At 42.1% G+C, this 27,681-nt stretch overlaps 1 protein-coding gene across 1 annotated transcript in view; it reads left to right on the top strand.

Annotated features, from left to right (window-relative positions):
• Positions 1–27,681, top strand: part of ACVR2A (activin A receptor type 2A) — a 52,578-nt gene that overhangs the window by 11,464 nt on the left and 13,433 nt on the right. Inside the window, exons 2-4 of the mRNA XM_084209720.1 lie at positions 19,830–20,037; positions 21,781–21,890; positions 23,167–23,321. Of these exons, the coding sequence (XP_084065846.1) occupies positions 19,830–20,037; positions 21,781–21,890; positions 23,167–23,321 (473 nt within the window). The remainder of the gene's footprint in view (positions 1–19,829; positions 20,038–21,780; positions 21,891–23,166; positions 23,322–27,681) is intronic.

The following is a 27,681-nucleotide window of genomic DNA, read 5'->3' as shown; positions in this document are numbered from 1 at the left end:
TGCAAAAATTTTAGAAGCAAGCCCACAGCATCCATGATTTTTAGTTGTCCCTCCAGCAGTTCAGCCAGCTTCAAAAACCTCCTAATCACCTCCTACTTGCCCAAAAAGGTTGTTTCAGTTGTAGGGTATTTAACAAAAACTGCTGGGAGAGCAGTGAGAGGAGAGTTCCTCTTCTTTGTATCTGATTCCTCCCCCACATCCCCATTTTGTGCTGCAGTCACTCCTCACTCCGGCTCAGCCCTCGTGGCTGCTGGGCTTGGGCTGGGCTGATCCAATCTGCTACAGCAGCAGAAATTACTGGAAAAACATCACAGAGCTTTCTCCACTCAGGCTCTCTTGGATTAGGGTTTTTTTTTTACTCAGAGATGGGGTAACTGAGAGGTGTTTTCAAAACTTATTCCGTTTTCAGCTTCATGAGAAGGGTGAGACAATACAGGTGTTAGAATTCACGCCATCACAATCAGAAGCCAAATATTTCCTAATTACAATGTAAGTGCTTCTTGGCCTATCAGCTTTTGCCACACCATGCTGTAAATGCCTTAAAGCCAAGCATCTAAAATTTTCCCTAGTGGCTCCTACTACAGTGCATCTTTCATAATTCTATTCCTCCAAAGTATCCAGTGTTATTTACAAAACCATCCTTTAAAACTTGTTTCTAGTTCCATTTCTCGCTCAACAATGTCTGTCCTATTCCATGACATTTCTTAGTGAACATTTCTTATCTCAAACAGCTGCATACAGATACACACTATGTGAGCCTCCTGTCAAGCTTTAAGAATTTTCTACAAATCCATTTCCCACAAGGATCAAAGGCAAGAGCTGGGTGAAAGATGATGGAGCAAGGAGAGGCATGAATGGAATAAGGGCTGCCAGGGAGGCTGCCTGCATTGTCCTAGGAAGGGAATTGTCAAGGGAAAGCACCTCAGTGTTGGTGAATGGAGCTGTTTTGTGGGTGAGAAAGGGAAAACAGCACAATTCAGTATCATTTTTAATAACCTCCATCTTCAGAAAGAATTTTCGTTTCTTTTTCAGCATTCTTCTGAGGATCTCAGTGCAGGCTTGTTCTCACAGGGTTTTTTACCTCTTCCCTTGCCTTTTAAATATCTTCATAACACATTTTTCTCCAGGGTCTCTAGACTCAAGATTTCCAGGCAGAACAGCAGAGAGGCCTGGCACAGGCTCCCAGAGAAGCTGTGGCTGCCCCTGGATCCCTGGAAGTGTCCAAGGCCAGGTGGGAGCACCCTGGGATAGTAGAAGTCATCCCTGCCTATGGCAGGGGCATGGAATGAGATGAGTTTTCAAGTCCCTTCCCACTCAAACAGTTCTGTGATCCTGTCATTCCAAGGAATAGGTGATAAAATTCGCTCCTATCTTGCAGGTTCTCTGGTAACAATGAGGTGGGAATGAAATAAAAGATTCAGACTGATACAATCACAGAATGGCTGATAGAGTGATCAGTAAAATCCAGTTACATCCCAGGTTTAGGAAAACTGTTTGGAAAGACTATTTGCACCATAATCTCAGCAGTATCTAATTTATGTTACTCGGATTTTGGCTGCAGATGTCCTCAGAATTTTATTCTGAGCAGGTGGGCATAAAACTTCGTGCTAAAATCAGATCCAAGAAGAGAACAGACAGCACTAACGGGTCTGGAAATGTTGAGGGGAGAATATAGGGGATGTCCTTTAAATGTAGAACCCTAACTGCTAATGCCTGAATGTACTGAATCAAAACACTTAGCATCAGGGATCCCATTTACAACAGGGGCTGATCTGGTGAATTTTGGATATCAGCTGAACAGCCACGAGACCTGAGAGGTCTCAATCCCAAGAGCATCTTCCAGTTGCCGGGGAAGTGTGTAAGAACCAGGGCGCCTGTCAGGAGCTTGTCACCCATGAATTGACAAAAGCCATAAAGCAGGAATATCTTCCAGTCAGCAGGACACACTTCTGGAGAGAAAAGCTCTGGATGAGTGTGTGGTGCTGAGAGTTCAGCTGTGAGCCAAGTCCTTGGGACAGCGCCTGAACTCATCTCCTTTGTTACACTGCAGGGTGAAGTCAGCCTCGGGCTGTGGTTGGGCTTTCTTCAGACATCCTGTTACTGTTAATCTTCCCTGAAATTCTACATGAGGACAACTTCTGTGCTGAGATCCAAGCATGGGCACTGAAATGGAGATAAATTGGTCTCTAGTAGCTGTGGTTTGAAATGCTGCATAGAGCGTGGCTGGAGGTCAAATCAGTTCAAAAACACAGGGGAATCTTACCTGAGGTATTATCCCAACCCTGAGATCTCTCCCAGCTCAGCCTCCCTTGTAGGGAAGAGAGAAGCCAGTGTTCCATGGCCCAAGTTGCTATTTCCATCATTCTCTTCCTTTTTCACTTAACTGTGATATTCAAGTTGCTTTGTACTTAAAGCAGAATTTTTAAACCCTTCTTTGAGGTGGTGGCTTCTGTGGAGATACAGTGCCACCACTGGGGAGGCCTAAATGTACATTGGTTTCTTTTGTGCCCACCTTCCCTCCAGCAAGGCTGGTCATTCTTGGCATCCATATCCTGGGAGTATAATGTTAAAGCTTTTCTGTGGAATTTGCAGCAGGTGCCTTTTGCTGGAGAGCACCTATGTGGATTCCTTAAAAAAGTTCTTGGTGAGCTAAGCAGATAGTGTCGATCCTGGGAAGGGGTTGTATAGATAAGTAAGGTAATAGTTGGTTCTCACAATTGAGAGGTAAATATTGTGTAGCTATATAGTAATATTATTATAATATGTCATTCCACAGTCCTCTTTCCCTCCCCCTGTAATAGCCTTAGTAGCCAAGACATTTAGAGGAGGCTGGCTTGGTACCAGGAGGCACAGCAGAACAACATCTCCCTCCAATCAAGGTGTCAAAAGTAATCTCCACCAATGGATGACAGAGAAAGAGCTGACTGACAAAACTTTGAGGGGAGGCTAAGGGTATAAAAGGCAGAGCATCCATTTTGTAGATGGACCATGTGGCTGGTAGTCACAGGGACTCCCAGTGCTGTAATTTTTCTTTATTTAGTCCTTTGTTGTAGTTTTATTAAAGTTTAATAAAATTAAACTTTAACAGTTCAGCTTAAACTCTTAAAATTAAACTTAAAATTAAAATTTAGCAGTCGTTTCTCACAGGGTGGCTGGCTGGAGGCATCAAGTCCAGAAATGTAATGGCTGTGGGCAGGAGTTGGTGTGTGTGCTCTGTGTTCCCTTCTGAGGTGCCCAGAGCTGCACTCTGTGGTCAGGAGTGCTGGATTCCTGCTGGGACTGCACAGGGAAGTGGGATGCCAGAGTTCAGGGCATTACCAACCTTGGTATCTCTGCATAAATAATGCTGTCCTTAAATAAACATCCGAAGAGCAGAAGCTGGGGCAGCTGGAATGTGGCATCCACCTGAGCTGTGGGACGCACTGCTGACTGGATCCAGGGTGGAGGGAGGCGTCAGGCTCTGCCTCAGCTGGGTTTTCAAGAAGGAGAGCTCAGGACAGCCTGGCATTCTTGGTGTGGGCTCCATAACACCAGCCTTGTTCCTGATAGGATGGAATAAACCACTCCTGAGGGTGCTACACCGAAAGTTGAGTCATTGTTGCTGTTTGGCCAGTGATTTATTAAATATCTGTTCCTGTGTTGGCTGTCTGGAGGTAATCATTGTCCTGGGGGAAAAAACCAAACAACAAAAGCCAGCCAACCGAACAACAAAAAAAATCCAAATGAAAAACCAGACAGTTTTTCTTCTCCTTTGCAAAGGGAAATTCTCCTTATTGATCTTCCTGATAGAACTGTTTGTGTTCACGTTCAAACACTCATCGACTACCACAGGATAAACACCTGGAGCAGGCAAGACATGAGAATTCTCCCATAAATTTTTTTGTTGCGTTTACGAAGCTTTGGTGTTCTTCTGGCCTGCCAGGAGGATTTATTGCTGAGTGAATTCCTCAGCTGTGACAAGAGGAACACCTGTTTCTGTGTGAGCACAAGCACTTCTCCATCAAACACAACATCTGGCAGTAGAGGCCCTTAAACTTGTGTTTATGACTACTCTGGGTAAGAGACTCCAAATACATCTTGGGAATTTCTCTGGAGAAAGTCAGTAATCCCCATGACACCGATGCTTCCTATCTTAAGGAAAATAAAGCTGTAAAAATATATCATTATTCTATCCCTTAATAGCTGGAAAGTTTTCATTTTGCTACTAATGAAATGCATTCTTTTGGATGTGGATATTTATTTATCGCCAATAGCTAAGAATAAAGGTTCCATATGAGCACATATATAACTTAACTAAATATAAACAACTTGAAATCTGCCGAGTTATTTTCTGTTATAAAAATTCCCTGCATCAAACTTGAAGGATTTCCTTTTAAGCATCATTGTGGTTTAAATCAGGTTAGGAATTGGAAGTGAATAACCCAGATACTGCTAAATACCTGTGATTTCTCTATCCCAATCCATGCCAACATCCTACCTTTGTGTGATGACCACGGCAATGCATTTCAGGATGCTTTGGGGGCTGAGTACCTTGCTAACTTGTCTTTTCTTCCTGCTCAGCCTGCTGGCCAGCTGCTTCACATCAAATCCACCCAAATGATTGATGAAGGTACTTTAAACAGAAAAAGTACATCTACTAATGATGGGTAATTAAACTGTAGAACTCAGTGTTTCAGAACATGTGGAAATAAAAAATGATCTCACAGATGGACAAATTCAGGGAGGAATAGTTTGTTCAGAGGTGATTAAACTTGGGTCTGGATGGAATTTCCAGATCAAATAATTGCTGAACGCTGCTGCCAAAAGCCTTTAGTTCACCCTACAGTTCATATTGTCTGAGGCTTTTGAAATTCTCCTCAAAAGGAGAATCCAGATTAAAATTAGGCCAACCTTCTGTTTGTGCTTTACAACACTTTGTGCGTTCGGCCACGTTTGTTTCCTCATCTCTTCCAAGCAGTTGTAACCTCAGAGTTTGTGCTGAGGAACTTTCCAGAGCCAGCATTGAAGCAGTGTCCCTTGCCCTGAAGATTCCCTGCCACTGGATTGCTCTGGAAGGGAGCGGTCCTTCCCCTCCCCAGGCCGGCTTTTCCTCGGGCAGGACCCGGTGTGGAGGGAGGGAAGGAGGGAGGGGGTGGATCAGCCCCGGTGAGCCCGTGCAAAGTTCACTCTGCTCGGTCACCGTGTGTTTGTGTGGAGTTCAGTTGTAGCTGTGTTCGTGATTCCCTGCTGAGGATCCCGCAGGGCACGCAGGGGTGAGCAGCGCAGTCTGTGCGGGGTTAGGGAGTCAGTCTCTCCCTGGCAGTTTGTGTGATCCACGCCAGCCTGGGCTCATGGCTGAATTCCCTTTGCACTCAGCGAGCCCCAAACGCCCCTGTCAGCAGATTGAGCGCTGCTGGCTCCTCTGGGTGACTTCAGGCACAGTGAGACACTGCAGTGATATGGGCTAATCCAAGCTGAGTGTCCTGGGCTCTGCTCACTTGCTTTCATCTCCCAGTGCTCTGCTTTTGCTGCTTCGTTATCAGCAGTGCTGCTTGAGCAAAACAGATCAAAATTAGTTGATGTGATTTGTACTCCTGGACTCAAGTACAGATTATTTTATTTCCCCTGGCATTAAGACTCATGCATTGATAACTTTGAAGTTAAAATTCTGAATTTCTGGTTCCTACACCCTGGCCTGAAAAGTTTCTTCATCTTTTTTCTTATTCAAGAACTCCTTGAATAGCTGCTTCCTCAAGCCTCACTTAACACAGGCTACTCCAGGCTGGTCTGATCTTCCAAAATGCTGTGAAATCCAAAATTCATCATATTTAGTGAGTGTTAGCCCATGGGAGGTTCCATGAAGAGATCCTTCTTTGCCTCTTACTCACCTGCCTCCACGTGCAGTGGGTGGAATGCTATTTCTAGGGAATCCTGCATATTGCAAGCAGCCACTTCACTTCTGGGGAATTCGTGCTTATCAGAGAATGGCATTAATAGAGAGAATTGTAGCTTAAATGTCTTTTTTGTAATCTTTCATGCAGCATAGCTTAAAAATTGTCATTTTCCTCTCTCACTGATGTTCTGGTAATTTCCTAGGAGTGTTTTTGGAGATGTGTTAGCAGCTCACCTGTCTGGCAGGTCCCTCCCAAATAAACGAATGCAATATATCCACAGTCATCTTTGTCCTCTTATCTTTGAGAGGCAGGAGAGATTCACCCATTGCCTCTGGGCATGGGGAGTACCTGTGGAAAACGTGTTTAGGGAACCCTCTTGAGCCTTTTATTGCCCTGGAACTTGGAGTTTCAATCATCAAATTTAAGGCTGTTATTTTGTCAAAGTGTCAAGAGGCTTTTAAATGGAGTAACAGCATTCATATTCTGGCTTTGAATGTGTTCTTGAATAAGAACTAGAAGGTCAAAACCATATCCTAAAGTGCCTTCCAGATTTCAGGTCACTAGATAACATTTTCTTAATTGTTATCTAAATTTAGAAGACAAATTATCTTGTAGTAGCAAGTGCAGTGCTTTTGCCCTAAAGCTTTTGTTTGTGGTATTGTTTTCTTGGGTCACGTACCTGAGATTCCCTGATTCATCCCTGGACTTTGGAATTCTGGTTTCCTCTGAAAGTTCAGTGAGAACTGTCAGAACCTGCCTTGTCTTTAAATAGCCACAGTGTTATTTCTCCTAGGCCACGTGGTTCATTCCATGAGATGAGATAATAAAAATTGGAGTTCATCTAGCTGGAGTTAGGATTGAAACTAAATTTTATTTGCTATTTTAAAAGCAGCTGTCTAGTTCTAGTTATTCCATCAAATTTACCTCATTAAAATTTTGCAGCCCAAACCAATCCCAGGGTTTTGAAGATAAATAGCCAAGCTCTGAGAAAGCCTCTGCATTATCCTACAGCACTTTAAAATTTCCTGCTCTACCTAAATACTTGTAATTTGTTTTAACTTAAAAAATTGTGGAGGTATTGATCAGATAAGCAAATTAAAAATCGGCCAGAAAATAAATTGCCTTGGTGTGGCTCTATGAGATGTCCAGTTAAATAAGAAAATAACAGCAAGAAATGAACTTAAATCATAGTATATGAGGGTATTTCTCCAACCATTCCAATTTCCACAGGTGTAGGAGTCTCAGAAGGTGTGCAGAGTCTCCCTTTGTTCAACTGCTTTTTGTGGGAGGTTAAAGTTACATTAAAAAATAAAAAAAGTGTTGTCAGTAGGCCTAAAGATAGGAAATTCTTAAAATAGCTCAGGCAGATGAACTCCAGCACTCCAGGAACGCTGCAGAGCTTCAGGAGGATGCTGCAGCCTGAGCAGGGAGAATAAACCAGGTGCTTTTCCACAGAAATTCAATGAAATCTCCACTCTTCAGGGTGGGATGAGTGACTGGGGCTTTGCTGCTGCAAAACCTCTGTTCTGCAGCTGAGAGTTGCAGGAGCAAAGTGGACAGATTGGGGAGGATTTGGGAAAAAGGCATTCAGGAATTATCTTTTTGTCTATAAATTTGTGGAGAGACTGAGGAATCTCACACAGGAGCAGCAGGATGGCCAGCACTGCCTGCAAAGAGATCTCCAGAAGGGATCTGCAAAGGGATCTCCAACTGAAAGGTATCAGTAGAAATCCTAAAAATCCCTATTTTCAGTGAATTCTGCTGCAGGGGAGGCTGCACACTCTGCCTGCTCTGAACTGAGGAATTTAACACCCAGATTTTTGAGTAAGACTCATAAATTTTGGATTTGCTGCTGAGTTTCACGAGCTCTCCTGTGGGATGTGGGGCTGCTGGAGAAGCTGAGTTTAGTGCAGAAATTCCCAGTTTTGTTCTTTGCCTCTGTGGGCTTATAATGTTGTAAATTGTCACAGCTGTTGCCTCGGGGTTGTAAGATGATGGGATTTTTTTGTGAATTTGTCTCTGCCAGGCTCTTGTTGAAGGGTAGATTGTATGAAAACCTTGGCAGAAGGGAAAACTTTAATGCAAGACACTTTAAATAAAATAAATTAAATGATTGCTAGTGAGTAGGCAAAATCATAAGGGAGAATGGACCAGAATATAAGCAAAATAAACCAAGATAAACAAGGAATAAATTGCTTTTGTTTAGAAAGATGTGTATTATCACATAAATACTCTATATGTAGATATGCACCATCTTTCCAATTTTTAATTCCCCTCTAAAGTGCAGGAGTGAGATAAATTTTTTTATAGAAAGAAAACAGAAGGAAAGCTGATTATTTATATTCTCAAGTTATTTTCTAAAGCTAAAGAAAACTGTACAGAAAATCTTTCACTTTATTGCTGTCTGCTGAGTTATGGTCTGAAATGCAGAGGAGCAAATCAGAACTTAATTCAATATTTTGAGAATTCCCATTCTGTACCAGTGATGTAAAATAATTACTGTTACTGTTCACCAGGCTTCCTTACCAATACTTTATTCCATTCTTTGTCCAGGGAGCTCTGCAAGTGTATTTCAAATTACATCAGCTTATTTCAAAGTGAAATAAGCTTTGTAATCAGTGATAAATATCTAATTTAAAGATAATTAAAAACTCTTGTCACATAGAAGCGTATGACTTTTAAGTAAAAGTTGTTTCTGCTTGCTTGGGAGGTGATAAGATTGTGGACTAAATGTGATTAATGTTCTTTGCAGATGTTGCTTTATATGCTTAGGCTTTCAAAGTAAAGCAGTCTAGACTGTCTGTCTGCATTCTCCTGCAGCTTTGATCTTGATTAAAACTGGTTGTATTACATTTATCATCTTCCTTTCTCGAATGCCAGAAACTCTCTGAACTGTTTTTTTTTGTATCTGTATTTGTTTGTAGAGAAAGAGGCTCAGTATCATCTCAAACTGCTAGAAAAATGACACATTTGGATACCTTCAGCAAGTGGCAAAAATGGGTGTTTTGTATCTAGAAAGGCTTTAACGAGTCCTTTGGGTTATTTCAGATGCAGCAAATGCGATTCTGAGCGTTCAGCTGGCAGGGAGGGAACCAGGTGAGCCCCGAGTGGGTTTTCCCCTGCTGCTGGATGCAGATCTGAGGGAAGGTGCAGGAAGCTTTGATCTGGATCTGTGGCACTCTGATGCTGGTGATCTGGTGATATCCGCTGCCTGCTGCTCCTGCAAGATTTTTGTGCCCCATTTCCCACCTTCCCAGCTCTAGGGGATGGAGCTGGATTCCTTCAGGCTCTTGGAAAGGGTCAAACCCAGCAAAGTACCCAAGTAAAGCACATTTTCTTGGGGTACAATTCCAGTTCTGTGTGGCAGCAGAAGAGGGGAGTTCCTCAAATCTGTGTTCAGGGGTTAAATCTGTGCCTGCTTGGGGACATCAGCTGCTCCTCATTTGTGTGCACCAAGTACAACTGAAGTGTTTTCTCCAAGATCTGAAATACTCACGTTTGCTGTTTGTTCCCTTCTTTATTCATTAGGATTGTTTAGGGCCCATTTGAGAACTTGATGTATTTTATGGAGAAGTTTGAAATGAAGGTAAATCTTTAATACTCAAACAATTTGTTGGTCAGTCAGTAAAACATTTTGGGTAGTTCTCTTAAATAAATATTCAAGTTGCATGGGGTTTGTTTTCTATTTCAATTTTTGTTGGTGCATCTATTGAGTGCTTTATTCCAGTCTGTTGGTTAGATTTTAAAAAATATTCATAGCTTGTAGACCACAGTGGTGTCTTAAATCCAAATTTGGGAACATGAGCTCATCCAATACACAAAACAATGGAGAAGTAACCAGACAATAAGTTAAATAATATTTAGCTGTCAAAAACCACTTGGAAATCCATTATAGGAGGCAGTGAGTTGTGCATTGCTCTCTATTTGGTCATTACTTAATTTTTCCCCCCTGATCTTTATGAATTCTAAAACTGTTGTGGTTTTGTTGTGACTTAGCAGTGATGTGTGATTTTTTAAAATTTATTTTTCTTCAGTTCTGTAGCAAAAAAAAAAATTTTGATGTTACAACAGGGCTATCATTCTGGAGATCTGTAATCTTGCCTGAATGTTGATGCAGCATGGGGGGAAAAATGAATTAAAAGAAAAGATTTTAATGCTAGTCTCAGCCAGCAGATCTGGATTGCCCCTGATTTAAAAGCATCACCCAGTAGAGAACTGATGAACTGGTTGAACTGGAGTTTCTGTTCTAAATATAGATCCTGGTGTGGTTGGGATCTGTGCAGGGCCTCCTGAGAGTCAGTTCCTAACAAAATTCCTATAAATTATCTTAATATTCCAAATCAGCACATTGGGAAGTTAACACTGCGGGTTTGGTACAAGGTTTTTGTAACAAATGGGGTTTTTAAGGCTTTCTTGCCAAGTGAAATGAAGCAAAACTGGCTCAGCTGAACACTTGAATGCAGTTTTTTCATTGAAACTGAAATACTTTGGGATTATTGGGCTGTAGGATCAGGGGGTGTTTTACCAAAATTCAGATATCCAGCAGCACTTTTTAGTGTGGTTTTGGATACTTTTCCTAACAAACAGTGATGCTCCTTTGGCTTGCATTCCCCATAGCTTGTGTGAATGGTTCCTAAATGAGATTTAATTTAATTAATTAATTTTTAAATGTTTAGATGCTTAAAACCTTTAAAATGTGACTTGATTTTTTCATACTTAAGAAATCATTTCAGCAGTAACCTTGAGTTTGTAAAAGGTATTTTTGTGCTGTTAAATGAGATGGTGGAGATTGACATCAAATTTGTTGTTACTCATACAGAACCAGAAATAAGAATATTTTGGTCTTTTTTTTCTTAGTTGGATTTTTCCCTTGATGTTAGTAGGTTATATACATATGTAAAAAAATTACATTATGTTAGTAGTTATGTGTATATATATATTTTAAATCCTCTACATTTTTGTTTTAAGGAATAGGGAGATCATTTACAGGTTGTTAGAATTGAACTACAATTCTTTCTAATAAGGTGTTTTCTTAAGAAGAACACCCAACATGGAAATTTAAACAATTTTTAAGTGCTTTAGGCAGGTAAGAGAAAGAAACCCCACTGTCCTGGATTTCTTTTGTATTTATTTGATTCGCATGTTAAATCAGAGCTGATTTGTTTAAAGCAGCTGTTGCAGGAGTGGCTGAATTTAATGTTTTAATGACAATAAATGTGCTGGGTGGCCAATATGTAGCACATTTTAAAGTCCCTACTACAGATTTATGCTCTGAAAAGAGTCTTAAAATGGTAATTTTAAATTGCTCCCCTTTCCAGTCAGTTGTTCTTAAAGTTCTGATAAGAAATACAAAAAGAGTTAAGTTTTAATATGTATTATGCTGACTTTAATAACCTTCTTTGGATCTTGAAATGCTTCTTTTTTGGATTTGTTCTTTTGGGTGTCAATCTTGCTTTTCTGGATCCAATTAGTATTAGTATTAGTAGGAACATTTTTAGGAAGAGGACGAATGGATAGCAAAATTAGCTTCATGAGAATCCATGAAGTCTGGAAAAATTGAATAGAAAAATAGTTTTTTATTGAGGTGCATGGGGAACTTGCTTTGATGTTCCATTGCTGTTTTATTCTTCTGAAATAAATGATGTTTTTTATAGTGTACTGGTCACTTAGATCCAAAGTTGTTCTCTGTAAAGCCAGTCCTAATAGTGACTTTAGTGAAATCAGTTCCCTCAGTTCTCATTCCTGAGGGAAAGCTCACTTGGAGTGGCTTTGGAGCATGGCAAGGTGATGATGGGGGTTAAAAATTCTGAGTATTTGAATCATGAGTGAAAACATTTACTTAATGAAGACTCCATAGGGTAGTTGCACTGGATTTCCCTTAACCCATTGAAAACAAGTCCAGAATAAGAAACTTGAGACAAAGAAAGTCTCAGTCCTCTTTCCTCCCTCCCTCAGTGGTGCCAGGGTCTGCTCCCTGGGGCTGAGCTGCAGCTGAGCCCTGGAGTTGTCTTTGGAGCTGGCTCTGGAGGGGCTGTGCTGGCCATGGCAGCAGTGCTTCTGTCTGTAAACAGCGTTGTTTCCAGCTCTAGAAATGGGATTTTTCACTTAATCTTCAGATTACAGTCTGGCACAGGGAGCAAAATGAGGCAGCCTGAGAGGGGACAAAGAAAATCCATTTCAAGTGACAGCCACTTTAGCTGGAGGTAAAGAGGCAGTTGTGCTGGATTCTTAAATGTAATCAATGCTGATTTCAGAGAATGAGGACACAAATTTTAAAACTTTTCCAGCGTAGACAAGGTTTGGAATTTGATCTCAACAGGACTGGACAGTAGAAATGAAATGAAACAGACCCAGTGAAGTTTGAGGTTATGTAGATGTTTTTGTTTAGGAAGGGAGTTCAGCAGTCACAAACATATTAGCATTTTTATGCTGATAGGTATTTACTCAGATGTGTAGTGCTGCAGCCTGACATTTATTTAAGTTTAGTGGCTGAAGGAAGGAATTACCTCCACTCGTTTGTGCCACTTCAGCTGTTTGAGGCTGCACAGCTCAGTTGGATTTTTGATTGTGCTGCAGCTCCAAAATGCTTTTCAGACTGGGCTCCTGCATCAGAGCAGACACCATGAGCTGCCAATGTCATCCTTTAGTGATGCAGCTGATCCCAAAGTGCTTCTGCAGGAGTATTTCCTAGCAAACAAACCCAGTATCCATCCTGGAGAAATCCTTGGGAATGGCTGAAGTCCTGGCTGGAGTTCTGGCCAAGTGTGTGAGCAGGATGAACTTGGGAAGTCCTGGTGGGATGAGGTGAGGAAGTGGAAATGAAAATGAACATACAAAACCCCGGGATCATGGGCTGTGTGGAGTCAAGACTGAAGCTCAGCAGCACATTTCTCCATCAACCACTTGGAGAGTTGGAAGAGGGAGGGTAAGGAAGGTTCCCAGCTCCGTGGAGTTGCAACATTGAAAGGGTTGAATTTACCAGCGCTGGGTTCTGCCTTTTCCCCTCCACTTACCCTGTTTGCCTGCAGCTCCCAGGTAATCCCTCTGTGTGTTTACACAAATGTGGGACCTGTCTCTCCTCCTTTGAGCTGCCATCTGGACAAGGGCAGCTGGAGCTTGTCTGGCTGTACACTGACCATCCAGCTCCTGCCCACGAGCTCAGCACTTGGGAATTTTGCTGGGCCAGCTTGAAGGAAAAAGATGATGCTTTAAAAATTTAAAAAAAACCAACAAAACAAACAACAAGACTGGTTGTAAGTATGTTTAGACTGGGGTTTTGGTTGTAACCACAGAAAAAAAAGAGAAGTATAGCGATGGCTAAAGAATTAGAATGTAAATAAGAAGCTTGATCAGCACATGTAGGAGAACTGGGTGGTGTTTTTGCTTGCAATAGCACCGAGTGGGACACAACACCCACAGAGAGATTTGTTGGAGAGCTGAGTTGAAGGCAGAATCACACTGGTCCTGTTGTCTTTTAAATAGTTACATAAGGTCCTGTAAGACAGAAAAAGAAGTGGGGGTTGGATATATCATGTGGAGGAAACATCAAATGTGGAGTTGGATGCTTGCCTCTTAGATGTCTTGACTGTGTTTTTGTTTGACTTGGTGTGTGGTTCTGTTTGCTTTGCAGTCAAACTGTTACATTTGCATTGTGCTTGACTGATTTGGGAGGCAAAAGGTAGAATATTTTCTTGTAATTAGCCTGAGTTAACTCTCCTGGGTGTGTCTTTGAGGGGTCAGGAGGGAGTCTGTGAAGAGGAGACTCCTTCTTTGTCTTTATAAATGCAGGTGAAATATTGATACTGATCCTGCTGAGCAGCCCCTGGAAGGTGTGTGAAACACACAGTACAGAAGGAGGGTTGGAAAAAATGTCATTTCCTGATCCTCTCTTACAGCCTAACAGAGAAGGAAATTTGAAGACAGCTAAAATTGACAGCTAAAATGAATCTTTCCCAATGCTTTTTAATGAAGTGATTAATATGTTCAAGTTTCCCATCTCCATGTGGCTGCAGGAATTTTAACCCTCCATTGGAGAAAATTCTAAATGTTTCATAGCTCACAACTGGGAAGTTCTCAGGAAGTTTTGTAGCTCAGAAAAGAACCTCCACAAACACCAACCCCAAAAAGGATCATTTTGATCCAAAATCCTTTGGGATTCACAGCTGGATGTTACTGAGAAGAACTCCCATATCTGATGAGCTGCAGGATTGTGCTGGTTTGGGATTCTCAGATCAGAGAACAGCTCTGACAGGTATCTGAGATCATTCCTGGGAAACTCCCTGGCAGGTCCCAAAATAGAAATGCTGCTGGTTGCCACCACCAGCATGAGACTCATCCCTGAGAAGGATTCATCATTCCTGATGCAGTCTGTGTGTCCTTAGGTGGTTTATTTAGGTCCTTAATTGGTGCCTTTAATGCTGAAGGGCCTCTTTTTGAGTTTAATAACAGCATTCCAAGACTCTGGGTGGGAATGGTGGCACTCCTGGGTGCACTGGGAGAGAATTCCTGGCTCCTTCCTGGGCCACTGCCTCCATGAGCTTCCTCCAGAGGCAGGAAGAGGTGAACCCTCCTGGATTGGATAATCAGGGTGCAAGTTTTAATGTCAAATTAATCAAGGTTTCTCCTTATTATTCTTTGTGTTTGGGGTTTTGCACTGGGGAGAGGAGGATAATCCAAATTGGGAACTGGGTATTTCTGCCCACTGCCTGTTGTTGGATTAGTCTTAGTTTTTTAGAGATGGGGCAACTGAGAGGCATTTTTTTCTATTATCAGATTTTTTTCTATTATCAGATGAAGAGTGAGACATAAGAGATGTAAAACTCAATGCCATTCTATCAAAAGCCAACCAATTTCTTGGTTACTGTTTGGCCCTATTCTGTTTTTTCCAACACCTGAGTCTTGTAGAATTTTAACTTTTCAGTTTTGAGCCCTGTGTTCTGTATTGGAATATTTGAACCATCTGGTAGCCGTGCCAGGAAGGGGACATTGGACCAGCAGTGACTAAAAGCCACCAACACCTGAGATGAGTGCAGCCCCAAGGCAGTGCCTCAAACCAAAGCATTTCTGGGATCTTCGGAGCTTTTTTCCCCTACAAAAATCACCAGGCAGTGGCTGGGAGGTGTTTGTGCTGTGTGCTGCTCACACCTCGCAGTGACAGCAGTGGCATGTTTGAACTTGAAAACATCAGCCTGTGTTTTACTGTGTTCCCTTGAAGTCAGAGAGTGTGAAAAATAACACTTAACTCCAAGTCTCTGGAGATTCCCAAAGGATGACAGTCTTTATCTCAGGGGCTAACAGCTCTTTGTGGCACTTTAATTTCTACCTAAAGAACAGAGATGGCCACTGAGCCTTTTTCTCAATTTTCTGCCACGTGCTTTGCTCTAAAAGTATTCTGGAAAACTTGGCCACCAGAGATCTGGGGGTTTTCCCACTTCCTGAAATCCAGGCTTAAATAAGATATTTGGAAGTAGAAGGTAGAAAATGGAAGTTCTCTACAAAATCCCATTACAGCATTATTAATTCCTTCTATCAGTGGCACAAACTGCTGGGAGGGACTTAGGGAACACATTGGAAAAATAATCCCAGCTTTTTTTTTTTAATCTTCAGCAAGAGCACCATGCAAATAAACCCAAGATATATCTATATATGTAAAATAACATCATCAAGTGGTTAGAGCAGCTGATTTATTTTCTATACTGTAAGTCCAGAAGGCTCAGAGTAAAAAAAGGTTAGGTTTTTTGGGGGTTTTGTTGTTTTTGGTTTTTTGGTTTTTTTTGTTACTGTCCACCAAGCAGACCAGGGGCTGCAAGGGGTTTTTTAACAATACAGATATTATTCCTCTCACCTTCCCCCTCTTCACTCTCAGTTCTGTTCCCTGTTTTAGGTGACATCATCCTCCATAGTTTCCACTGTACTGTAGAGCCTTTGGCTTGATCATCCTTCAGTTTTCCAGCACTGTATTCTTCTCTCCTTCTTTTTCAGAAGTGTTATCTCAGCTACAGAATTTCATACTTCCATGGCAGGCTCATCCCTACAAATTTTCCATTTTGAAAAGGTGTGAACTGCAAAAAAACTGAAATATTTTCCAAGTATATGATGAGATATCTTAGCAAATACAGATTTCCTGTTGCTCCCCCCGCTCCAATCCTGGAGAAAAATGCAGCTCTTGCTATACAAAACTACACTAAAGCTTACCAAGTTTACCCCTGTTCAAGTTGCAAACTAATTTATTTTTAAAGACTATTTTAGAAAAAGAAAGCAGCTTTCTGGACCATCAGGGTAATCTTTAAATTTTGAATATTCACCAGGCAGGGTGGCAGCAGTGCAGGTGATTTGTTACTTCACTGCCTTGTTTATCTTTTTTGCAGTTCTTGCCTTGCCTGAGTTAATTGCTGCTGTGTTTGGATTTAATGAATGTACTTTGGCTCAGCTCATCTGAAGTACAGTCCTTGTTTGACCTGGGAGCACTGAGAACAGTGATAATAGGACTAATATTAGTCTAAAAATCAACAAAATAAGTTTGGGGACATCGTGGCATGTAAAAGGAGGACAGAATCCTTTCTCTTGGAACTCAGTTTGCTTTATTAGGTTGGAAATAACTTCTTTCTTCTTCCTTTGAGAAACATTCCCCTGGGTGTTATCAGAAAAAATAGAGAATGATAAAACCCTGCTTCCTGCTCGCAGGAACATCAAAGCTGGGCTTTTTTAGTCTATATTTGTAGTCTGTTCTTAGATATATTTGTAGGGCTAGGAAGTGTTTGAGATCACTGTGGAAACAAATAGAATAACACACATGGGCAAGTACTTGAAAAAGGTACCTGTGCAGCAGCTGAAGGTTTTTTGTGCAAGGTGTTAATTCTATTTATGCTGCATTTTCTGTTCTTTTCTGCTCCTCTAGAACAGCGTGTTACAATTCTGGTATTTTGGTGAATGGGCCATTCTATCTATAAGTTACTCAGTCCCTGTGGTGCTCTGCTGGTTTATTCTAATAAACTGCTCCATTCCTTGTATTTCAGTACTTAAAGAGTTCAGATTCATCTCAAATATAACACAATTTAAGTAACCTTTTGTTACAGGCAGAGGTATCTGCCAGACTGAACCTCACCCTTTTATATATTGCAAGTTTTCTAGGGAATAACAAAAAAAAAAAAAAAAAAAAGTGTCCTTGGCACCATTAAACTAATCTTTGCATGCTTTTCATCAATTTTCATGACTTCAGCTTGAAAATGTTGTTACATTTCATAAAGCAGTGAGAGATCACAGATTCAGTTCCCTTTGCCCTTTGTGTCTTTCCGTGGTGTCACCAACTAATCATGCAGCAAAAGCAGGGTTTGGAATGAGGGTAGGACGTGGGAAGTGTTGAAGTCTTCCCTGGAAAGGGAGGGACATGATCATTATCACATCTCAGATAAAGTATCAGGAAACCATTCCTGCAGCACAGAACCATGGGCTTGTGTTGCTCAGTGTTAGGTTTAGTGGATGATGAACTCCCAGGAGTTTCTGTCCTTTTTTTTTTTTAGTGATACCTGTAAGAGACAATTCCTATTCCATCCAGCACCTTTTCCCAGTGATCCTTGCTGAATCAAGGCCATGTTAGTCCTTAGGAGCTGTGTACTGTTTGCCCCTTTTTAATTCAAAAACTGGTCAATTTTTTTCAATCATTCAGTCTCTCTGTTTGAGAAATGGCAGCCAGTGCTTCCAGCTCCTCGTGGGGTGAGGTTTTCCAGGCTGCACTTGAACTGTCTGATGGAATTGCTCCCAGTTCTGCTGTTTCCTGTATTAAGAGTGGTTCAGAAGTTCAAATGTTGGTTTTGTTTCCCCAGTGCAGCTGTGGTGGATGGACAGGAGTGTGAGGGGTAGAGCAGCACTGGGATGGGAATACACAGATAATCCAATGGGATCTGGATTCATGTGCCCAAACTAAACTCAATTCTGTACTTAATGCCCTTTGCTTTCCCAGTGTGTTTTCCCCCCAAGCTTTCAGACCTCATCTTCCATCCACAGGACACTGCTGGAGTTTGGCTTCTTTCAGCAGCACCATTTTGCTTTTTGAGATTCAGGAATTGGTTTCTGAGGACCTGGCAATTCCCTGTGAGCTCAGAATGGATACAGCAGTTTCATTAAAGACCTGCTCTGCCTAATAAATTCACTTCATTGTAAATGCCAGCTGCCCTTGTCCCCTGGGAGCTCCATCCCTGTGGAGGGGGTGGCAGAGCTGCTTGGAAGCAGATGGGCTCAGGGCTGCCTTCTTTGTGGTTCCCCTTCTCCTCTTGCCTTGCTTCCACCACATTCCTGCTTTTCTGCTTTGAAGGATTCATCCAGGATTGTCCTGCTCTGCCCAAGCCTGGGTTAGTCTGGCCAGACCCATTGCAGGTGCCTGCTCAGGTGAGAAGCCCCAGCCAGATCCAAGGTCATTAAACCAACAGTGACTGCAGCCAGTCACTGATTAGAGCTTTAATGGATTAAAAAATAGATGGATAAGGAAAACTGACTAGAAAGAAGACAGGAACAAAGAGAATATTTATGCAAAGTTAGTTTTACTGCAGTTGCTGAATTTTATAAATTTCAGCTTGTCTGTGGTCCTTCAAAGCTGGGCTTGGCAGCAGGAGAAAAGCAATGGCACGTGTGAGAGAAATCCAGGACTTCTGCTTTATTGCACTGACAGAACCAAATTGTTCAATCTGTTGCCTCATCTGTTTCTTGCCATAGCTGAGAGCTGTAAAGGTCAGGCCGTGGCAGCACAAGGAATTTAATGGTTCCCAGGCTGCCCCTCGCAGCGTTCCCAGCTGGCCCCTGCCCCTCTCCCATTGATCCTCCAGCTCCTGCCTATTTTGGGAGCACAGGCAGAGCTCGGGCAGAGCAAGGTGGGATGCTCAGGATGAGCAGTGCTGGGCTCAGCTCTGGCTTCCTGTGCTGCTCTCCCAAGGCTCAGGTGGGAATAATCCTCACTCTCCTCAGGAATGGCTGCCGGGTCACATTTATTGTGGATAAATGTGGATAAAGGAGGTAGTGAGTGATGCAAATAAATACGTCAAAAACTGCCGTGGGAAACCTTTTCTCTTCCAGTCTGGTCTTCAGTGTGCTGGGCAATGTAATGTCTCAAAAATTCTGAATGTATAGATAAATACAGGCAAAGTGCTTTGGCATCCTCCTGAGCCTTCCTCAGTGGATCGTCTGGTTCTCCAGCTCCTCCATCTCCATTTTCCCATGGTTTTAATACATGTTAAATGGTGGAGCTCCCATGGACATTAATGGCAGGCTCTGGGCAGTACCTGACAAGAGAGAAAACAGAAATTAAGGGCACTTCTTACTCCCTTCCTGTCTTCTGTTAGCAGTCTTGCTTCCCAGCAACCCTTCCCCTTCACAGGAGCCAGGCTGCTGCTTTACTTCCCATTACCTCTGAAGGGATCTCCACCAGAATCCCAGAAAGGTTTCCTAGATGGTCCCTAAATGGTCTTTAAGGTCCTTTCCAACCCACACCACTCTGAGATTCTGTAACACTTGCCCCTGAACACTTCTTGGCTTTTTTTTGGTGTTTCTGAGATGAGCTCCCTGCTCTTTGGCTCCTGTAACAAGATAAGAAGCGCAAATGCCTTTTGGTGAATTTTCCTGGCTAAAGCTCCTGGTTTGGCGAATATTTTAATTAAATCTTCCCTGCTCAGCATTCTAAATTTTCTCTGCAATTGCTATTCATGGAGAAGTATTGCCATGACTTGTTCTTCATTTCTGCAAATCTTGCTAAGTTATGCAAGTCACTGTTTGACTTCACAGAAGATCTTTGTTTTATGTTTCAACACTTGGAATGCTGCTGAACTTTCCGTGTTTTCTCTCTTTATTAAAAAGAGGGGAGAGAGGGCACATTGGTACGTGCAGTAAATGATATTTTTATACAACCTGCATTTATTCATATGCCTGATCCTACAGAATTCCATTGAATTGTGCTTCCTATCCCTCCAGGTGCCATCCTGGGCAGATCAGAAACACAGGAGTGCATCTTCTACAACGCTAACTGGGAGAAGGACAAAACCAACCGCAGTGGGATCGAGCCCTGCTATGGTGACAAAGATAAAAGGAGACACTGCTTTGCCACATGGAAGAATATTTCTGGATCAATTGAAATCGTGAAGCAAGGCTGCTGGCTGGATGACATCAATTGTTATGACAGGTGAGTTTTCCTAGGAATTTTTGAAATTGATTTGTCACTGTAAACTCTTTTGCCTCTCCATAATTTCTACGTCATCCCCTCCACAACCTGGGAATAATTATCTTATTTTCAGCTGCTCACTTGTATTGAGGGACCAGATTCCATGTGAGTACATTGTCTTGTTTGCAGAATAACGTGTTTTACCTTCTTGAATGAACCCAGGTATTTCGTTTATTCTTTTTCAGTCCATTAATAATATATTCTGTAGAGCCTTGTTATTGCCAAACAGTGCAAATATAATTATTGCAACCAGGATGCAAAACTCTCTCGTTGATTTTTCCAAAGTCTTTAGAGTTGGAAAGTCAGCACTTTGTGTCTGCAATTTACCAGATCATGGAAGTATTTTGGCAGTTTATTAATAAGCTCAATGGCAGCTCTAAGAATATTCTAAATTTCCAGTTATTTTGTTGATAACAGATGGTCCAGAAAGAACCCACAAGCAGTAACAGCAGGACTTGGGGTTTATTAGATGCTGACTGAATAAAGGTCATGACTCTCTTAAGCAATGGTGTTGCAGTTTTTTAAATACTCTTATTGGTTTTTATTGGCCCAAAACATTTCTTATTTGGGAAGGCAGAGAATTAAGAAATAGATCTACAGTGGATCATCATTAAAAAGTATTGAGGAATTATTCCAGCAATTTTTACAGAAGTCTTCCTTTGTATTTCTTTAAAGTTGAATTTTTAGAAGAAAGCCTTGCCTTCCTTTCTCCCAAATCAAGTTGTCCCCCAGCCCAGGATGTTTTCTGCTTTAATGACAGTTTGAAGCTCAGTCCCACAATCTAAAAAAAAAATCCTAAAATCATGAGATTAAATTCTCCCTTGAGCAAAGAAAAGAAAATGCAGGAAGGACAGTAAGGAAGGAGGAGGAAACTGAGTGACTGTAAGTCCTCATTAAGTGACTTGTGCTAATCACAGGCAGTGCTGTGTTTGTCCAGAGCAGCCCAAATCTTATCTCTGGAGCGTGGGGTGCTCTGGCTGCTCTGGGAGCTGTGGGGGTGACTCCAAACAGCAGCAGATTCAGGACATCAAAGAGAAAATGTTCCCTGGAAGTCACAGGACAGGGTGACAGCCAGAGCTGGCTCTAGGGAATAACCCCAAGTTTTGAAGATGAGCCCAAACCCTCCTTGACAATCTTCAGCTGTGTTTAAAATCCTGCAGTATTTCTTCAGCCTTTTCCAGTTCTGCTGTCAGGTTGGCTCCTGGTTGCTGCTTTTTCTTTCCTGATGGGAATAGTTTCAGCTTATTTGTTAGCAGAATATTAATGAAAAAGCCATTCCTGCAGTTAATTGAGGGAATAAAATAAGTCCTCTCCCTGAGCATAATATAGGCAGAGGAGATTGTAGAAACTTTAACATTTCTTTCTATAAATAAAATAAATACTAAAAATTCTCCTTCTCACTTATGTCCAGCCTTGTTTGATCACTTGCTTGTCCAGTTGAAATCTAGGTTGCGAAATGTTCCTCAGTTTGGTGGTGGTTTTCTTGAACTTTGTCTTAAAAATGACAAAAATATGTTTCTGTTTTAATAAAATTTAATTGCAATATAAAAGATCAAAATTTAATTTATTAGGTTTAGCTGTTATTTTGGTCACGGTCAATTTAACAAAGTTCACCTTGGAAATTTAAAAGATGGGCACATATTTTCTTCTGAACAAAGACAACCCAGCTCGAAATAAATGAACTTTTCCCCTTCTCTCCTGCAGGAATGATTGCATAGAGAAGAAGGACAGCCCTGATGTGTTTTTCTGTTGCTGTGAGGGCAACATGTGCAACGAGCGCTTCTTCTACTTCCCGGAGATGGAGGTCACGCAGCGTAAGTTCCTCCTGACAGCAATGTTCCACATCCTGCTTTTTCAGCAGCTCACACTCGGCCAAAAGTCCTGCCTTTCCTGCCACAGGGTTCTGCTAGAGCTCTGTGCAGTGCCACTTCATTTATTCCACTTGGAAAGGTGCTTTCCTGTAAAATCAATAAAAGGTACTTCAGCTCTTTCCAAGGGTGGGAAGGAAGGATAATCTGAAATAATTGCCTGGTTCAAGATACGGAATTTACTGTCAAATCTTACCTTAATTACATGGTTAAGCTCCTGTAAGGGTGTAAATTGTTGGGCCAAAAGCCTTCTCATCCCTGTATCCCTGTGCCAGCCTGGGGATGTTCCTTTTCTTCAAGAGAGAATAAAAGCAACAGAAAAGGTTCTTTTTCTTCTCTTTATTCCACCTGGACCTTTGAATTTCTCTGTAAATGGACACAGTAACATCTAAAATGGGGAACAGAATTTCCTCGCAGATCACAGGATTCTTCCACTCAGCATATTCTGTGGTTCTGAAAGACAATCAAATTAGCCAGACTTAACAAATAATTTTAAAAAACAACAGCTAAAAGGTGATTTGATTTTTCTTGCCTATCTTCTTCCAGTCAGGAATCTGCTGAAAAACCAAGGGATGTTAATAACTGAGCTGAAACCAGCAAATGTCTCATGTACCAAATAGCCAGAGGAAGTTGTTGATGAAATGAAAGAACATTTTCTGCAAGATTAAAATAGCCTTTGTTGACCCAGGAGATATTGTTGTCATTTTTGTCAGTGATGCTGCTAAGGCAATAATTGACATTCTTCCCTCTCCTGAGCCCTCTCTTGCCCCAGGGGGCTGTGGCTGCCTTGGAAGCAGCTCCTGCTTCTGCAGAGCCTTTTCTGAGGTCGTGTGGAAATGTCTTCACCTGGAGAACTCCTCCTTCCAGCCAGGCACAGGAGTGCTGGAGGTTGTTGCCAGATCTCTGTATTGATTGGTTTTAGTTCATTAGGTGATGAATTCTTGCAGTCCCCTGGGAGTGCAACCACCCTCTGCCCTCTGCAGCCTGGTGGGGGCTGGAGGCCCAGAATTGCACTGTGCTGAGTGTGGCTCTGGGATCTGAGCTATTCCCCTGCTTTCCAAAGTGCTGCCTTTTAACCAGGTGTTAGTTTGTGCTGGCTAATCAGGTACTGGGAGCCTGCTGTGATGATGGTAGTAGCTGTTAGAAAATCAGGCTGCTGCACATTTCAAACACTGCCTGGTTTTGTTCCTTAAAAGCTGTGTCTTTTTTCTTTTCCCTTCAGCAACTTCCAATCCTGTTACACCGAAGCCACCTCTGTTCAACACCTTGCTCTACTCCTTGGTGCCTATCATGGGAATTGCAGTGATCGTGCTCTTCTCCTTCTGGATGTACAGACATCACAAGCTGGCCTATCCTCCCGTGCTTGTTCCCACCCAGGTGAGCCCCTGCTGCAGGCTTTGGAGTTTTTTAATGAAACCATTCCTGAAGGGATCTGTCTCATGGCTGGTCTCTCTGTTCCCCTCCTGATATCCAGGTCCTAACGCTTGCTCTCCCCTAAAGCAGAGAATTAAGCTTTACTTAAACAGTCTTATTAATTATTCTTTGATGAATGGATGAGCAACTACTTCATGTTTTTATGCATCTCTTTGTTTGGGAGGAGAAAAACTGAGCACAGAGGGCAAAGGCACAGGGAAGGCATGCTGAGGGCTGAGCTGTAGTGCTTAGCTGAAACAAAAAAAGAGTTGCCAGTTCATCTTGGCCATTTGAGGGCTTCAGAAAATAGCAGCTAAGAGAGGATGAGCTGTTTTTAAGGAAGCCTGGAACTGGGACACAGGTGTAGGGAATGTTAAGAAAATCTTCATAGCTCAGCTCATGCATTGTGATTCCTGTCATGTTTTTCCTCTTGTTTATGTATTTTCTGTTTTGTCCTGAAACGTTTCAGTTTTAGGGGTGTTTGTGTTTTATGTCAAAAGGATGAGGTTGTGGGCTCCACACCTGAGTGGAACCTCCTGGCCATTGTGCACCCAGACAAAGCTTCTGGGGCTCTTGTGTGTGGAATTCCTGCTGTTGGGAGGCTCCAGCTGATCCTGGAGCTGTAATTAGTGCTACCACTGGAATTCCTCTTCCTTCAGTTATGTCTGGAGATCCAACTGAGATTAGGAGGCTTTTATGAAAAGAGTTAAAGCAGGAAATTCTAGAGACCAAAGCAGAAAAGGTGAAGAAAATGTGGCTGTGGAAATGAAGAGAGAAATGATGTGGATTTTTGCAGTAGGAATTAACTTGAGCTTCTAACTCAGTGCAGTGACCAGAATACACAACCTGTCCTACAGTGATGTTATTTATGATAAAAATGAAAACTCTTGTTATTCTGGGTAGGATTGCCAAGGATTGATCTCTGTGTGCTCCAGCTCCTGGGATATTTCCAGTGCTGCTGCTTGACAGGAGGGTGCTGCAGGAAGCAGCATTGCCTGGGGTTGATAGCTCAAGTGTTTTGGTTTCAGTTTCTCAGTAATAGATAAGAGGAATTTGGGGAGAGGCAGTGGCCATATGTTGTTGCCAAATGAAAAGAACATAATTTAGAGGAAAAAAGTCTGTTTGCTGTCCTTGCAGAGAGGATTGCAGCTCCTCAGACTCCCTGCAATCTGTCAGCATAATTAGTTCATCCAGCTCCTATTTTATGGATTTGGGACTTTACATCAACCCAGTGGTCTTTGCTGGGAGATCAAATTCATAACTGCTAATTGTGGGGATAATTCCAGTGTGGGATTGACTTCCTAAAGAAATAAAGTCATGGATAAAGCCATGGAAAAGCAAGGGAATGTTAAATACATGTGAGGTATCAAGAACTTGAATTCTGATTCTCCTTCCTTTTGCTGCAGTTTTTTTCCTTGCATGGATTGTGTTTGGGGCAGGATTGACACCTGAATTTTTAATAAATAGGATAATCAGCTGTTGTGTTTATGCTCAGATTGTATCTTCGGGATAAATGTACCTTGGTGCTTGTGGGGCAACAACATTTTCCTATCTTGTGGTGAACAGGCATTAAGGCTCATGTGGAAAGTCAGGAAAAGCCACTTGTGCCTGAAAAACTACCCAGAATTATTATGTAAATCCAATGTATAAACACTCTCCCTTATGCAGCAGAGCAGTGGTTCCCACTTGAAATTTAATTACAGCTGGTTGGAACAGGAGACAGGGGAAGCAGGAAGGGAGGGAAAGTATTGGGAACTTTATAACCACGAATAAACTCTGAAATATTTGTGCAATTAATCTGTTAATAGTATATTTAATAATTGGGGCATGAGGGGAGTTTGTAGGCAAATGGATTTGGTTTAATTCTTTGTGTGGCAGTGGTAGAATGGACAGGTCGGATGTACAGCAGGAAAAAGAGGTTGCTCCATGTGACATCCAGATAAAAGTTATCCCTTTTTCCTTGCTTTATTCCCAGAAACAATGGGAATACTGAGCTGGTACCAAACTTCCAGGAAAAAATGAAAGGATGGATGAGGAATAAGCAAAAGATAAAAATGAAGAAAAATAAGCAAACGATAAAAATGAAGAATGAGAAATGGTGAAAGAATTTGGTGATAAGTAAAAGATTAGAGAGCAAAGGGAAAGAAATAGTTTGGAATATTTAAAAAGAAAAAAAGCAAGAAATACACTGTAAGAACTGTTTGAACCTGTGAAGAGACATAAAGGACAATTAATCTTGGCTTGTTTGTGCTGCTCGCTGTGCCTCACTGCTGTGTGGGGAAGTATCCAGTGAAAGCTGTCAAATTCCATCAAATCTGTCACTTTCTGTGCTCTCCAGTGAGTTATTAACAAATCCATGTTTGCTGAATGCATCTGTGTGGATGGAAAACACTTAGGAACTGTTCTGTCTCCTTATTTCTCTTTGCTTTAGCAAACATAAATCCATCATCTGATAAAATTCATCCAAAGAATCAGGTTGGTATTTTAAAAATTTGAATCTGTGCAGTTTCTCTGCAGAAAGAGGTGCTGGGACCTGGTTCCTTTCCACTGGGAGACACTGGGTCTGGAGTTAGGTGTGATTCAGGTTCCTCCCCAACCATTCCCAATAAATGTGGAGTGAGGCTGGCAGGGAGCTGCTCTGTGCTGCTCCCTGGCTCCTGACGAGCCTTGAGCTGGTGCCAGAGCTGTCAGTGCAGGTTCCAAGAGGCTGTTCCCACCCTGGCAGCTGATGGGTGCCGCTGTCACCCTCCCACAGAGCTGCCACCAGCCCATGTCCCAGCCTCCTGAGCAGGGAATCCTTCACCTCTTGGACTTCCCTGGGTGCCCAGCTTGGCAGGGTCTCACTGCATCACTGCTGCTTTTTTGGCTTTGGGTTGGTTTTGAAGTAATAATTGTGTTGAGAGGCTTGAGAAAAGGCTTTGCAGATTCACTTCTTGTCTTTGTGACCTGTTTGGGGGATTTCTTCTGAAATGGTTGAACTCTCTGGGCTGAAAGATGCATCAGGGTTTGAATTTCTGACCAGAGGAATTCCTAAATCTACCTGAAGCACTTGAAATTTCTGGGATGATCTTTCCACCCTGGGAAAATCCCAGTTTCCTGCTGAAGAATGAAGAACTAATTCAGCTGTTCAGGTTTTTCACATTTTGGTTTTCCAAAAGCCACATTTTTTTTTCTAGTTGTTGTTTAATAGAAACATTTCAACACTGGAAAAATGCAAGGGAGAGGTGCTTTTTTTTTCAAGGATTGAATCCAAACCTGGGAAGATTAATGGCTGCTTGAAAAACACAGGGAGAAGCCAGGTGCTTAGAGAAAATGGGAAAAGAGTTTGGAAAGTTACTGCAAATCAGGAGCCCCGAATGTGCAGTGGGTGAGAAGCTTGCAACTGGATCCTTTCTTTTTCTTAACAGAATCCATGGGCTGGTACAAGTTAAAATCTATAATAGAGGGAAGAATTTGTATGAAAACACTCAAAAGCCAAGTGCACCTTTTACAGATCAGAAAATGGTTGTGGGTAGCCCAAATTTTGGGAAAAACCCACACTGCTTAGAGTTTTATTGCTCTAATTGGTTGCAAATATTGTAATAGACCCATTAGAGTTGGTTTTCAGGCAGCATAAACAGCAGTGAGTGTGTTGTTTATGTACATTTGTGTGGGTGACAGGGGTTCTGAGGGGGGTTAACTGCTCCCAGTTTTTGTTTAGCAGAGGTAATTCCTGACGAAAATCTCAGATTTGCATTTCTTTTGTAGCCTGATACCCTTTAACTGCTGCCTCTTGGATTTCTGCTGGGAGCCTGAGGTGATGCTCTGTGGGCTGCAGGGGAGGACACTGGTTCATAATCCAGAGGTGTTAATGAGCATAAATACATCCCTGTAAAGTTTCCATGTGTGTGGAATTTATCAGAGTTTGGGGGAAGCTGATCCCTCGAGGGAGGAGTGAGAGGTTTGGGACAGGGCTCATTTCTCAGAGCTTCATTTCTGCAGTATCTCATTATGGTCAGAGCACCAAGGTTGAATTCATACATATTTCTGCTTATTGCTGAGGAATTTCTATAATTCTCCAGAGCTGGAGAACTTTAATAATGAATAGGCCTGGGAAAAAAAAGAGACTTTTAGCCCCTTGGGGTGGGTTTTGCTCTGCTCTGGAGCTGCCCTGACCAATGGTGGAAGAGATTCTGGTGGATCCCAGTGCTCTGAGTTCTGTTACAGGTTTATGGAATGAATCCTCCTGGAATAATTATTGGTATTAATCTGGTATGAATTATTTGGAGAAAGGGAAGTGTGTGCTCAGCACTCTCCAGGCACAGGGAAAGGCTCCTGTTGGCTC

Source organism: Fringilla coelebs, assembly GCF_963513975.1.
Source record: "Fringilla coelebs genome assembly, chromosome: 7".
In the NCBI taxonomy this organism is placed as follows: Eukaryota; Metazoa; Chordata; class Aves; order Passeriformes; family Fringillidae; genus Fringilla; species Fringilla coelebs.
Note: the sequence above shows the minus strand (reverse complement) of the source record. Positions and strands in the feature narration are given on the sequence as shown.